The sequence below is a fragment of the Danio rerio genome, chromosome 1 (genome assembly GCF_049306965.1).
Source record: "Danio rerio strain Tuebingen ecotype United States chromosome 1, GRCz12tu, whole genome shotgun sequence".
NCBI lineage: Eukaryota > Metazoa > Chordata > Actinopteri > Cypriniformes > Danionidae > Danio > Danio rerio.
Window position 1 is genome coordinate 7,322,135 of NC_133176.1, and position 15,425 is coordinate 7,337,559.

General features: G+C 35.4%; 1 protein-coding gene across 11 annotated transcripts in view; it reads right to left on the reverse strand.

Annotated features, from left to right (window-relative positions):
- The window catches only part of pard3ba (par-3 family cell polarity regulator beta a), a 291,161-nt gene that overhangs the window by 125,018 nt on the left and 150,718 nt on the right, over positions 1-15,425 (reverse strand). For 10 of the 11 annotated variants that reach the window (XR_012401677.1, XR_012401655.1, XM_017355769.3 and 7 more), the window contains one exon: positions 10,824-10,997. Coding sequence is in view for 8 of the 11 variants with exons in the window: in XM_017355769.3 (XP_017211258.1) it covers positions 10,824-10,997 (174 nt within the window). In the remaining 3 variants the exon portion in view is untranslated. Of the gene's footprint in view, positions 1-5,971; positions 7,617-8,724; positions 10,998-15,425 lie in introns of those variants that run through there. The other variant, XR_012401915.1, reaches the window with a different exon arrangement.

The following is a 15,425-nucleotide window of genomic DNA, read 5'->3' on the forward strand; positions in this document are numbered from 1 at the left end:
GTTAGCGTGTTAGATGAAAAAGCTGGCAGGAAAATATCAAAAGATATTTGAAGAATGATGGGACAGCGGCTGCTAGAATCCAGACGGAAGGAAACTAAAAAAACGAAGAGTCAATTTAAACTGTCGATATTATTGATTTACGCATTCACCTCCCGGACTTCAACCACTGCACCGTCCTTATTAGAGGGGCTTGTTAAGAGACGGATCACTGTTAGTATTGTGATCTAAACCAACCTGTACTGATCTTTGGTGGAATACATTAATAAATATTGTAATAACAAACATTTATGACATCTCAAACTTGTGAGGGTGAGAATTTACAATAATAATAAAAATAAATAAATACATTTGACCCCTTTAACATCTTAGTATTAGCAGTAACTGCAAACCCCAGCAGCTGCAGTATAGCAATACCCTAGCAACCACGTTGAGATGTGCTAAATAAAATGATATTGATAATAATACGTTTCTACAGTAATTATATAATAGTTATATTAATAATAGATATAATTGGTATTTTTATTATTAATTTATATTGTAATTTACTTTCTTTTATATTATATTTTACGACTTTGGATGTAAATAAATAAAGAGATCAGTATTAAAATATCAGTATTGTATACTGATTTGAGTGAATCATTACACCCCTAATCCATTCTGCCCTTTGTTCTTTTGTCTATACAAACGCTATGTGGTATTGGTTTTTGATATAGCATTTTAATGAGCACAAGTACACAAACACATTATAAAGCCTAATAACTGATCCATCTTTAATAGCAGGTTAACCATTCTACAATGGTGCACTACGACATCCAATGCAATATCACAAAAATGTGTAACTTTTTCACTTAGTGGCTAATTGGTATTAATTTGTATGATCTCATTGGTACAATTCTGTATGATTTGCTCATACCCAAATGAGAAGTTGGGTTTATTTGTTATTTGTATGTTTCGTGCAAAATAGGTTGTATGAATTTGTATGAATTAGCCACGTTTCATAAAGCAAAGCAAAATGACAATGTATTAACGTAGCGAAACATAACAATGTATAGTATTAACATAACACAACATAACAACACGATGTAAACATAACGGAACGCAACAACTTAACGGAACATAACGTAACAATGTATTGTATCAACATAATGCAACAGGACATAATGTATCATATCAACATAACGCAATATAACAATGTAATAATGTAAAGCAACAATGTATGGTGTAAACATTATGCAATAGAACAACATATCAAATCAACATAATGCAATATAACAATGCAACGTAACATAAAATATCATTTCAACTTAATGAAACATAACATTTCGTATTAACATAACGCAAAAAAGTTACGATTTGCATTAACATCAACATAATGCAGCAACACAATGTATCATATAAACAAAACATAACATAACGTATCATGTTAACATAACGCAACAAAGTATTGTATCAATGCAACATAGCATAACGTAACAATGTAATGTAACAATGTATCTAATCAACATAATGCAACAAAACATTTCATATCAACATAACACAACATAACGCTACGTAACATAACATAACATAACGTAACAATGTATCGTATCAGCCTAATGCAACATAACATAACGTTTCGTATTAATAACACAACATAATGTAATGCATCAACATAATGTAACAACAAATCTTATTACCATTTCGCAACAAAGTATTAAATTAACATAACGCAACGACAGTATGTAACATCAACAAAATGTAACATTATCAACATAACGCAACATAACGTAATTATCGAATCAATAACTCAACTCAACACAACACGTTTTCATACAAAATAAGTTTTATGAATTTGTATGAATTAACCACTTTTTCATAAAGCAAAGCAATATAACGTAAAGTTTCAATATAAAGCAACATAACATACCATATCCTATAAGCATAATGCAACATAACAATATATTGAATTAAGATAACGCAACAAAGTAACGTATTGCATCATTATAATGCAACACAACATAACGTAATACATCAACATAATGCAACATAACAAAGCAATGTATCAAATCAACATAACGTATCGTATTACAGAATGCAACAAAGTAACGTAGTGTAACACTTCATCAACGCAACAATATAATTATCGTATCAACAACACAACAAAAATAAGGACATTTATTTTCATACAAAATAAGTTGTATGAATTAGCCACTTTTCGGACAGAATGTATAAAATGTAAGCTTCCTTGAGAGATCATTTAAACCCTTTTAACTCTCCGTAAGAACAAGTTTAAAAATACCTTCGAATGCAAATCTAGCTGTAATCATAAAATAAAAAAGGTGAATTCCCAAAAGCTTTTAAAACTTCGTACAGATGAATAATCTCAAATAACAACACCTTAGATGTGACGCAGGGTCTGATTTCTCCTTGCTTCAGTTAGCATGCATGTAACAATCATTAAAATATCACACCCAGATTTCAGACCCTCTCTGACGTCTTCAAAGCTGCACGTCTTAATCAGAGGACAATCACAAGGGAGCTTGAGTCTACAATTAAAGACAAAGAAACAACAAAACAGCGTGTGGAACAAGAGGCTAAAGCCGCTACGTCTATACCCTTTCTCACACACACACACACAGTGAGGGTGAGCTGAGGTCAGGGCCCCTCAGGGCAGCCCCGGGCAGCCTTTCATTAAAATACAAAATTTGCCTTTTATTCAGGGAACCCACAGTGTAATCTAATTAACTAGAGGAGATCCAGCGAGGTAACAGGATTAGACATCAGTCTGGGCGGAGAGGAAACAGGAAGGAGAACAACACGGAGGAAGGAGGAACAAAGATGGTGGTTTCACATGACATCACTGTACTCTGAAGATGAAAAGATAGATAGATTTATTTGATGGATTTGTCACTGCCTGATTTCTCTCGTCAGACCACTACTGCATCTCTTCATTAGGATATGTGTTAAAGAGCTGCTCACTGAAATTTAAAGCAAGAGCATAAAGAATAGTTCAGTGCTGTTCTTCCTTTCCTTCCTTCCTTCTTTTCTTCATCCATTCTTTCCTTCCTTATCTTCATTCTTTACCTCTTTCTTTCCTTCCTTCCTTCATTCATTCATTAATTAATTTGTGTTTATCAATTCTTTCCTTCCTTAACTTCATTCTTTGCCTCTTTCCTTCCTTCCTTCATTCATTAATTTGTGTTCCTTCATTCTTTCCTTCCTTACCTTCATTCTTTGCCTCTTTCCTTCTTTCATTCCTTTCTTCCTTCATTCTTTCCTTCCTTACCTTCATTCTTTACCTCTTTCTTTCTTTCTTTCTTTCTTTCCTTCCTTCCTTCCTTCCTCCATTCATTCTTTCTTTCTTTCCTTCCTTACCTTCATTATTGGCCTCTTTCCCTCTTTCATTCCTTCCTTCATTTGTATGTTCATTCTTTCTTTCATTCCTTACCTTCATGCTTTGCCTCTTTCATTCATTCATTCATTCATTCATTCATTCACTCCTCCCTTCCCTTCCCTTTCCTCCTTCCTACGTTCATTCATTCATTTGTATGTTCATTCATTCTTTCATTCTTGTTCATTCTTTGCCTTTTTCTTTCCTTTTTTCCTTCTTTCATTATTGCTTTCTTCCCTTCCTTTGTTATTTTTTTTTCATTTCTTTCTTTACTTCCCTTCCTCTTTCCTTCATTATTTTTTTGTCATTCTTCTTTCATTATTGCCTTCTTCCCTCCCTCCTTTCTTCCTTGGCTTATTTCTTTCGTTCCCTCCTTCCTTCATTCTATCCTTACTTCTTTCTTTCTTTTTTCCTTTCCTCCTTCCTTCTTTCATAATTTTTTTTGCCTTGTTTCATTTTTGCTGTCTTTCTTTCCTTCCTTCCATCTTTTTTTCTTTCTTTCCTTTTTCTATTCCCTATATTCCCTACTTTCTTCCTTCATTAATTATTTTTTGCATTCTCCTGCCTCCGGCACCTAGACAGCAGCTCTGCACAAGACGTTTGACCAGAGGAGAAATGGTTTTGCCAAACTGAGCCTGGTTTCTCAAGGTTTTTTAATTCTTCACTTTTGCCAATTGGTGAAGTTTTTTCCTCACTGCTGTCGCCACTGGCTTGCATGGTTCAGGATCTGTAGAGCTGCGCATCCATGGATTTTGTCTTCAGTGTTTGGACTGAACTGAGCTAAACTGAACTTAAACACTGAAAACTGAACTACACTGTTTCAGTTTACTATGATCTTCTATGTGAAGCTGCTTTGACACAATCTACATTTTAAAGCGCTATACAAATAAAGCTGAATTGAATAGAATTTTTTGCCTTCCTTTTTTCATTCTTTCCTTCCTCTTTATTTTGTCGTTCCTTCTTTTATTCTTACCTTCCAACCATTTTCCTTCTCTTTCATTATTTCTTTAATTCCTTCACTCCTTCCTTCCTGCTTTTATTCTTTTCCTCTTCATTTTTCATTCGTTCCTTTATTTCTGCTTTAATTCTTTCCACCCCTTTGTCTTACCTTCCTTCTTTCCTTCATCCTTTTACCCATTTCCTTTCTTCCTTTCTTTTTTTTTTATTCCTTCTTTTTTTATTTCCTTCATTCCATCCTTTATGCTTTCTTTTCTTTTCTCCTTTTTCACTCTTTCCTTCTTTAATTTTTTTCTTCCTTTCTTTTTTCCTTCATTCCTTCCTTTTGCTTTCATTCTTTCTTTCATTTATTTTGCTTATTATTTGCATCCTTCCTTCCTCCTCTTCTGCTGCCTTCATTCATTCATTGCTTCCTTCCCTTTCTTCCTTTCTTGTTTCCTTCCCTTTCTTCCTTGCTTGTTTCCTTCTTTCCATTCCTTATGTCCTTCCTGCCTTCCTTCCTTGTTTCCTTCATTCCTTCCTTCTTTTATTCACTCATTCCTCTTTTCTTTGCTTCTTTCCAGTAATTATTCAAAAAGAGCTGCGGTAAACAATGATAACAAGGATTGATCTATTTTTAATTTAGAAAGTGAAGGCTGGAATGGTGTAGAAAAATATGATTCTATCATGTATAAAAATAATCAGCACTTTTAAATATTTTAATACGTACTATAGAAAAATGCATATATTTATTATTTACAGACAAACTCCATTGAGCTTTAACGAATACTATAATGTCTATATATTATTATTTTGTTCATCTAGAACTAATCTAATATTATCAATATATATATTTTTAAAAAAGGAACCAACCCATTAACTTCAACCCACAAACACTTTTGATTCACTAAACTCCCACTCATTCTCTTATCACCCTACTCTGTCTGAGTGATTAATGGCATATTGATCTCAGTGTCTGCATGTGATTAATGAAGAATGCATCTCAGCGACGTATCACCTTCTATTGAGCGCCATTACCGCCTGCAAAGATCACCATCATTCCACCACTAGATTGGGTTGAGGATAAACTAATGTTCCCTAATAATGTTCACCCACCCGAAGTCTGAATGCTGAAGGTGGAGTCAATAACTGCTCCGCTTTATTTCATTGGATACTGATAACGAGCTGTCGGAATTGATGAAACGTCCCAGTTTAACCTCAGATACAGAGACTCAAATCCCAAATCAAGCTATATTTAGAAATGTTCTCATCACAAAATCAATGCTTCGTGAGAATAATAATAATTAAAAATAGATTCTGCTATGATCTCTTGACTGGAAAAAAATATATATTAATTATTTTCTTCCTTTCGTTCGTTTTTTCTTCCTTCCTTTCTTTATCCCTTCCATTCATCCATCTTCCCTTTAATTCTTACCTTTCAATCATTCTATCATTGCTTCTACCCATCCATCCATCCTTTTTTCCTTCCTTCCATTCATTTATCCATATTTCCTTCCATCCTTCTTTCTTTCTCTTCATTCCTTCCATTCATCCATCCATCAATTATTCCTTTCACCATTCTATCATTCCATTCTTCAATCCTTCCATCCATCCAATAATTCATCCATCCATCCATCATCCATCCTTTATTCCTTTCTTCCTTCCATTCGTCCATCCATCCTTCTTTTTTCTTTCTTACTTCCTTTATTCCTATCATTCATCTGCCCATCCTTCTATCATTCATTCCTTTCATCATTCTATCATTCTATCCAGCAATCCTTCCTTCTATTAATTCATTCATCCATCTATCTATCCTACATTCCATACTTCTTTTCATTCATCTATCCATCTTTCCTTCCATAATTCATTCCTTTTATCATTCTATCATTCCATCCATTAATCCTTCCTTCCTTCCATCTATCATTCAGTCATTTCATCATTCTATCCACTCATCCACCCTTCCTTCTATCAACTAATTAATCCATCCATCCATCCTTCCTTTTATTTATTTCTTTCATTCCTTCTATCCTTCCTACCACCATTCATTCCTTTCATCATTCTATCTTTTTTCTTTCTTTTCATCTATCAATTCATCTATCCATCCATCCATCCATCCATCCATCCATCCATCATTCCTTCCCTTTCTTTTCACCCATCCATCTTTCCTTCCATAATTAATTCCTTTTATTATTCTGTCATTCATTGTATTCATTCATCCATTTATCCTTTCTTCCTTCCCATACATCATTCAATTATTCCTTCCATCCTTCCTTCCTTTCTTCTTTATTTCTTTATTTCATCCTTTTCTTCCTTTTATTCTTTCCTTCTTCCCTCCTTCCTTCTTACCTTCCTCTTTTCCTTTATTCATTGCCTCTTTCCTCATTTCCTTCCATTAACGAATGCTAATGTGATTTTAGCTTGTTTTCTACATCACGGGAAACCACCTTTATTAAGAAGGAATCTGTCATGCAGGTTGTTTAATACACAGAGCGACTCCTGCTTAAACTTACCACCACATTAATAAAAGGGGGTGCCCAGTGAACATGGCGGACCCCCTGAAAAACAGAGAAACTGTAAAGCTGACAACGGAAGAAGAGAATCCAACATTTGTGCTCTCGTCCAATAAGTACAACCACAATTCAAACAAACACAGATATATAGCCACATTATTAAAATCATATAGAGGTTTGTTATATATACAAACACACACACACACACACACACACACACACACACGTTAAACAGAAGAAAATTTCACAGTATTTTCTGTTTAATTGTTCTGTGAGCAAATTTTAAAGTTAATACTATTAGCCCCCTTAAGAATGAAATGTTTTTTATTTGATTATCTACAGAATAAATAACTGTTATCCAATAATTTGCATTATTACCCTAACTTGACAAGTTAACCTAGTTAAGCCTTTAAAATGCACTTTAAGCTGAATACTAGTATCTTAAAAAAATATCTGGTAAAATATAATATACTGTCATTAGAGCAAAAACAAAGGAAATTGGATATTAAAATGATTATGTTTAGAAGTGGGTTGTAAAAATGTACTTTGTTAAACTTAAACTTTGAAATAAAATATGAAGGGGCAACAATTTTGACTGTTTAAACAAGTATACAGATAGCATAGAGTTTGGTAAATGTAAACATTTACCGTTAGCAAATGTGTACTTTTTTCTCAAATAGTCTGTATTATATAGCTTATTATGTGCTCTAATACTTAAATACAATCAGATGTTGGGTCACATGATATCCAGTATAATATGTTGGATTATTTATAAATAATTTTAGTAAACACTACACTACCTGACAAAAGTCTTATCGCCGATCCCAGTTGTAAAAGCAACAAATTATAACTGGACTTGGTGGCGGAAGGTCGATTTTTCAGATGAATCATCTGTTCAACTGCATCCTAATCATCACAAATACTGCAGAAGACCTATTAGACCCAAGATTCACACAGAAATCAGTCAAGCATGGTGAAGGAAAAATCATGGTTTGGGGTTACATTCAGTATGGTGGCGTGTGAGAGATCTGCAGAGTGGATGGCAACATCAACAGCCTGAGGTATCAAGACATTTGTGCTGCTCATTACATTACAAACCACAAAAGGGCAAATTCTTCAGCAGGATGTCGCTCCTTTTCATACTTCAGCCTCCACATCAAAGCTCCTGAAAGCAAAAGATGGCCAAGGTGCTCTAGGATTGGCCAGCCCAGTCACCAGACATGAACATTATTGAGCATGTCTGGAGTAAGATGAAGGAGGAGGCATTGAAGATGAATCCAAAGAATCCTGATGAACTCTGGGAGTCCTGCAGAAACGCTTTCTTTGCCATTCCAGATGACTTTAATGATAAGTGATTTGACTCATTGCAGAGATGTGTGGATGCAGTCCTCCAAGCTCATGGGCGTCAGACACAACATTCATTCTTTTTCCATAGCAGCATGACTTTATATTCTATATTAGACATTATTTTCGTTCAGTGATAAGACTTTTATCAAAGCCAGGGGTCACCAATCTCTGTCCTGAAGGCCCAGTGTCCCTGCAGGATTTAGCTCCAACTTACCTCAACACAACTGCCTGGATCTTTCAGGTATACCTAGTAAGACCTTGATTAGCTTGTTAAGGTGTGTTTGATTAGGGTTGGAGCTAAAATCTACAAGACAACGGCCCTCAAGGAACAAGTTTGGTGACCACTGGTCTAAGCAAAGTCAGACTTTACTGCCCTAATTAAATCATTCAAAAAAATCAAGGCATGATCATATTTTATTTTGGTCAAATAAGTGTAATCTAGAGGCCTTTGCCTTTCATATACGCCACTATTGATACCAAATTATCTACTAGAAGTCAAGTTATTATTTGTTGTTTCTAAAACTTGGACAGGCGACAAGACTTTTGTCAGGTAGTGTACACATCAAGACAGAAATAGTTGATTTGTCAGTAATATCTTTCTTAATGTTTCTGAAAGCTGTCACATCATAGCTGCATTTATTTGCTAAATACTACTGTAAAACTGGGATATTATGATACATTTCTAATTAATTGATTTGTAATCAAATGTATTTTTGGAGTAATTTCTTCCTGTTATGTGAATGCTAAACTTTCAGCATCATTACTCCGGTCACAGATACAATGATTTAATATTGAGAAAAAGAACAAAAAAAGTCTTCTTCTTTTTATTTTCATCAAGTCACACATTTAAAAGAACATCATTTCCAATTTAAGCATCTGAAATGAAAAATATCAGTTGCCCAAATCTTATTGACCCCAAACAGCATTGAACACACTCAGACTTGCTGTATTTTAGTTTGAAAGTTTTAGGTGTAGTTATTTTAGTTTAGAAAAACTCAGGAATCTTTCAATAACTGAAAGAAGAAAAAAAGTATAATACCACATGCCCCATACAGAACAAACAGAAAAGATTCTTCAGGAAGAAAAGCCTGGGGTGTTAAAAAGAAACAGAGTGCATGCAGATTTAAGATTTCTTTATTAGAAAAAGGTAGAGTCAGTCATACAGAAATGAAGCAAAAGAAAAGCAGGCATAAAGAATGAGGTGTTCCATTAAAAAGTAGTGAAAAGAGTAAAAGACCATACATGCATGTGCACAGTGTTAGTAGTACAAAAGCAGGAAGCATGAAAAAGTGCATTATAATGAAGTCAAGCAAAAACAAGGAAAGGAACTATCATCATTGTGGCAAAAGAAAATAAATGAATACAATGATTTAATTTCAAGTACTTCCTCCTTAAATGTCCATGATGACCTTCAATCCTTCACACGGCAACTCATCTAGCTGACCGCAATATATAATAGAAGTTTTATTCAGAGAAAATCAGCTATTTGGATATTTAACTGAGAGATTTGAATGTTTGACGTAAACACGAACACAAAACTAACTAGAATAAACACAAAACTGCATTTTTAAATGGTGATTCCATTTCTTAAGGGAAAAAGGCTGTCCTAATCTGTCTGGGCCCTATGTGAAAAAGTAAGTGCCCCCCTGATTCTGCATTTGATATCAAGACATGTTTTTTGTTTTTGTTTTGTTTTGTTTGTTTTTTTTTATCTTGAATTGATTAAACCAGTGGTTCTCAAACTGTGTTACGTGTACCACTAGTGGTACGCAGGCTTCCTTCTAGTGGTATGCGGAGGAATGAAAAATGTCATGTACATGCTACATACATTTCAAAATTTATCAAAAATGATGTATATTATATGCCACATAGCCTATATTTCTGAGATAATCTGCCATGTTTTTTAACTGTGCAGAGTTGTAGCTGCTTTACTGGGCCTACTACGCTATTGTATTTCAATACTGCTCATTTTGGTGGTACTTGGAGAGACAATTTTTTTCTGAGGTGGTACTTGATAAAACAAGTTTGAGAGCCACTGGATTAAACCAATAGTAGGACACCTTTAAAACAGCATAATGGGTTCTGGCACCTATTTTTCTCCTCGCCTGCTCCAAAGGTATAGATAGCTGTTTTAAAGATATTAAAACCTTTGGTCCCACTTTATATTAAGTGGCCTTAACTAATATGTACTTACACAGGAGTTAATAGTTTGTTACAATGTTCTTATTGTGTAAATACATGTATTTACTGTGTACTTATGCTTGATTAAAAACATGTATGTAATTACATCTGTAATTAACTTTTGTAAATACATTTGTAAATACACTGTTGACCATCCCTTAACCCACCCTTTAACCTACCCATGCCACCAAACCTGTCCATAACCCAACCTCTATCCCAACTCAAGAGCACCACAAGTGTTCTCAAATACATTATAAACACAGTTAAGTACATTGTATTTATTTTTCTGATGTAAGTACATAGTAGTTAAGGACACTTAATATAAAGTGGGACCAAACCTTTTTCTTCTACCATTTCAGGTCAGATGAGAGCCTGTGATGGCTATAGCGTTGATACCGGTGGCCAGAGGATAGAAACCCTGGTTCAGAAACCCTGCGGGTAAGCGGTCTGTATCGGTATGGAACAGGGACTGGCCATACCTGAGCAGGTGAGCGCTCCAGACTGCGCAGAACCACCAGCTGGATGGTTCCTCTCAGGTTTCCTTCGGTGGACATGGAGTGCCGCAGGGTTTCCATTGCATCATGATTGGAGCGTCCCACCAGAGATTCACTGTTCACCGCTATCAGCTGGTCGTTGACCCGCAAGCGACCATCCTGCAAACAAGAAAAGACAAAACATTTTGCAATGAGAACTGGTCGCACAACAATTTATGCACTCACACATATGCTCCCAAATATATTTTGAGGTCACACAGATAAAATTGTGCGCATATGCAACCAAAACAATTTCGAGCCCTGCAAATTCAAATTCAAGCAGGTTCAAGCACTTTGTCCAAAATCTAAGCACTTTTTTTTAACCTTGAAAACACTATATTAAAAATCAAGCATTTTCCAGGATTCCCAGCACCCGCAAGAACCCTGCTTTAAATGTCACTTTAAAGGTGCAGTAGGTTATTGTCTTCAGAAGCATTTTTTGTTGAGCTGGTTGAAAGTTTTTTTTACAGTCTAATAGTAATGATTACAGTAAATGATCTAAATGTATTCATATGTATTTTTATATTCTGGCATAAAACTTAAAAATGTTCATCCAATTACATAGAGTCGGACCAACTTCTCTCATAATTCGGATAAGTAGCTCAATCTGTCTGTCAGCAAATGCAGATTTGAACAACTGCACAGCCGTTTGTACACAGCTCCACCGACCGCTGTTTGTGCTGTGCGTTCACGAGAGAGGGCGCTAGAGATCGGTAAAAACCTGCTGAATCAAAACTTTTTAAAAACCTGAATCAATATTGGAGTTACCTTTGCACGCTGGAGAAAGGATGACACAATGTCTGAAGGATTTCTCTTAGACAGGTAATGTTCTGTTTTAATACTGTTTTAGCTTCACGCAAAGCTGATGTAACGTTAGATGTTGTTGTTACAAATGGGTTATATCTTCACAGAAGTGTTGTTCAGCCACTAAAATATTCAGATGAAAGATTGATAAGAGTATTTTCAGTTTCATAAGGGACCTTTTACAGCATCGATAATGTAGATTTTAATTAGTTTAAAAACAAAACACAAGTAAATAGTGCTATTCCGCCTAGTTTCTCCCTATATTGTTTACCATGCAACTCTAATATTCTCTCTGAAATAGCATGTCAGTTCGGCTTGCTCGCTGCTGGACAAGCACTAGTCGCTTTTAACACATGAGAGAGGGTTCTCGAGGCTGTGCTCGTGTTTAAGGAGGCGTGGCTCTAGACGGCAGGGGAGGGACTGTGATTCAGAGATTTATGCTAAGCTGTTAGCATTGTGGAAGATCACCTACTGCACCTTTAAGCTAAATAGAAGCGTCTTGAAAAACATCTAGTAAAATATTATTTACTGTCATCATGGCAAAGATAAAACAAATCAGGTATTAGAAATGAGTTATTAAAACTATTATGTTTAGAAATGTGTTCAAACAATCTTCTCTCCGTTAAACAGAAATTGGGGAAAAAATAAACAGGGTGGCTAATAATTCAGGGGGGCTAATAATTCAGGGGGGCTAATAATTCTGATTTCAACTGTATTTGTTAAAATTCATTTTTTTTAAATAAAATGTAAACATAAAATAATAGATAAAACAGTACAAATAAATAAATAAATAAATAAAAATCTATTCTAAAATATATAATAACATTTCTAATTTAAGGTTACAGCATTAAAGCTTCTATAAGCCTGATTTGTGAATTAATTGTTTTTTTGAACCTGCTGTTTTCAACCACCGCTTTCAGGGTGGTAAAAACAATCAAATTAAATAACACTCTATTTAGGTTAGTAGCATGGTGACGTTTAGCCAGCTACTCCCAACATTAAAGCCCTATAGAGCGATTTAAAAACATTTATGCAGTGTATCCCCACTGTTAAATGTTTAATGCACCCCACCATGCATTGAGATACAATTACAGATGCATATGATTAGTGTGAAAGAGCCGGGCCGGGCCGGAATGAATTGGATTAAGGCTCGCAGCTGTGGTTTCCTAAATAAAACTCTGCTGAGGAGGAACAAAAGAGATTAGCAGCTAAAAGCCACTGGAGCCGCTAAAGACTCCTGAGAGTCTGTGTCACGGCAGACGATCCTGACCCCTTGGGTGGGTCACTGACCACAGACCACCGATGCCGATCTGAGAGCCTCTCACAAACACTTGTGCCCGTCTATTGAGAAAATAAACTCATGCATATACAAGCAGACACAACCCAAGACTGCATTTTTGTCAAAGCTGAAGGACAGCATCCCATGTAGAGCACCAAAGATAACCCACGACACGTTTGTCTTTACTTACAAGCTTAATTAGCTTGTTAACTACTTACTTACTTACTTACAAACTACACAGCAGGAGTGATGTCAACTTCCATCAATTCAAATATGCAGTGTAAATAAATGCTGGGTTCTACACAATTCCTTCATGTTGCCCCAAAACAAATCGATTAATTTAACTTAATTGTTTTATGTTTAATCCACTTGTAAAAACAATTAAGTTGTCACAAAAAATACCTCAAGAATTGTATTGATTCAGCTCGTTTGAAATAAATAGTTTGACCAAGTAGGAAAATTCACTTTTTGAGTGTATTTAAAATGATCTTCTTGATATAAATATTTTAATATTCGGTTTTAAAATATGTTTTACTTTTAAAATATGTTTGTTTTACTATTTGTTTAATAGTCACAGCTTAATAGTCACCTTAAGAACTTTTAATATGACAATGAACATGCAGGAATCCTAAATTAAATGTTAATCCCTTTTTAGGACTTTTTAAAGACCCTCTCAGAATATTTTCAGACCTCATCGCCACTTCAAGTTTTAATCAGTATCAAACCTTTAACTTAATAAACAGTTGTTAATAAACAGTTGTAGTTAAATAAATGAATGGAGCACAACCATGCAACAGAACTTAGATACGCTCTGAAGAAACAAAGCTCGAAAGAATAAATTACGTGGTCGGTTTTAGCGACAGGTTTTATTTTTAGCGACAGGTTTTATCCACTGTTTTTTTTTTACTTTTTTTTTTGCACAAATTACCATGTTTGTAAACATACAGGATGCGCGCAGCGAGGCTGCAGAAAAAACGAAAGCGCTAGCATTTACAGCGAGGGAATGACATCCGATGCGGTACAGAGTTTGTTGGTGTCTTAGAAATAAGTTATATTGATTAGATATTACATATATTATTCACATAATGCTTTTAGCGTATTATAACAGATAGTCACCTAGTGATTAACACAGTTATAAGGCAAAATAAATGTTAAAGTGAGCGTTTTCGTCTAACAGGTCCATTTGCGATAGCACCCTCCCAATGGATACTGGATAAAATGAAATGACCAAGCATCCAGCCCGAAAAATTCAATCTCATTGAAGCTCCAAGTGCTTTTACAAGAGAAAAGTTAAAGGCCTACAAGTCTTTGGATGCCAACAATTTTGTTCTGTGTGGTCATGTGCAAGAAATAATGTTCCATGATTACCAGATTCAAAACTATGTAGTGCTAAAAACCAGAGGTTCTGCCAAAGACAAGGAAAGAAGAAGAAGCTATACGAGACCTGGGTAATCATCAACAAGCAAAACTGCATTCTGACAGCGAACTACACCTGTACGGCAGGGTATGTGAACTTACATCTTTACATTTCATTCTAAGCATTCAGTGTCTGCACTTTAATTCACCATATTTAACTGTTTTTGCTGAAATCATTGCTGCAATCAAAAACGAGTGATGTGTCTGATTCTGCATAGCGTGAGCTTACCTGATATAAAACGAGAACTACAGAGTGGAGCCATTTTAATTAGGTCCTCACTCCATTCAGCTCCCTTTTAGCCAAAGACGTCTGCAGTTGGAATTAAAAGCAGTGTGGTGTAGGGTAAAAGTTAAGTTTTTTATTTGGCATCCTATCGCACAACGCGACATGTTTGCTATTCCAACTGGGAACCAGTGCGACGTCATGTGTGACGTCATGTGTGACGTATGTTGGTAATTCCTCTACTGGTTCAGACCAAAGCAATCAGTGTGGTGTGAAAAGGACCAAAAAACGGCAGAAAAATTCTACAATGTATGATTTGTTGCCGTTGGTCCAGACCAAATGAACCAAACCACAGATGTGAAAGCTACCTTAATCTAACATACTGATACTAACATCTAAAAAACTTTATTTTTTATTTCAGGGGACCTTTAAAAGCCTTAATTTACTAAATAAAAGGAATTTACAAATTTTTAAGACCAGCAAAAGCCCTGTAGAAATCGTGCACACCGTTTTTAAGACCTATTCATGTTATATCCCATCTTCAGAGTAAACGCTAGAAAAGCAACAAAGTGGGAGTGAGTGATAAGAGTAAACAGCTAAAGTCAAATGAAGAGCTCAGCCTCTGGAAATGTCTATTTTGTGAGATGGGGTCTTGTGATGCAGCTCGCTCAGGGAGCCCACTCTTCAGTGGAGTGCTGATAGAGGCCAGAGACGCAGCTCCACCTGTGAGCTCAGTCTTGATTACAGTGCAGATAGTGAACAGTAGACGCGCTCTTATCTGCACACAGACACAACACCTGCTGCCTGACTGGACTGATTGAGGACA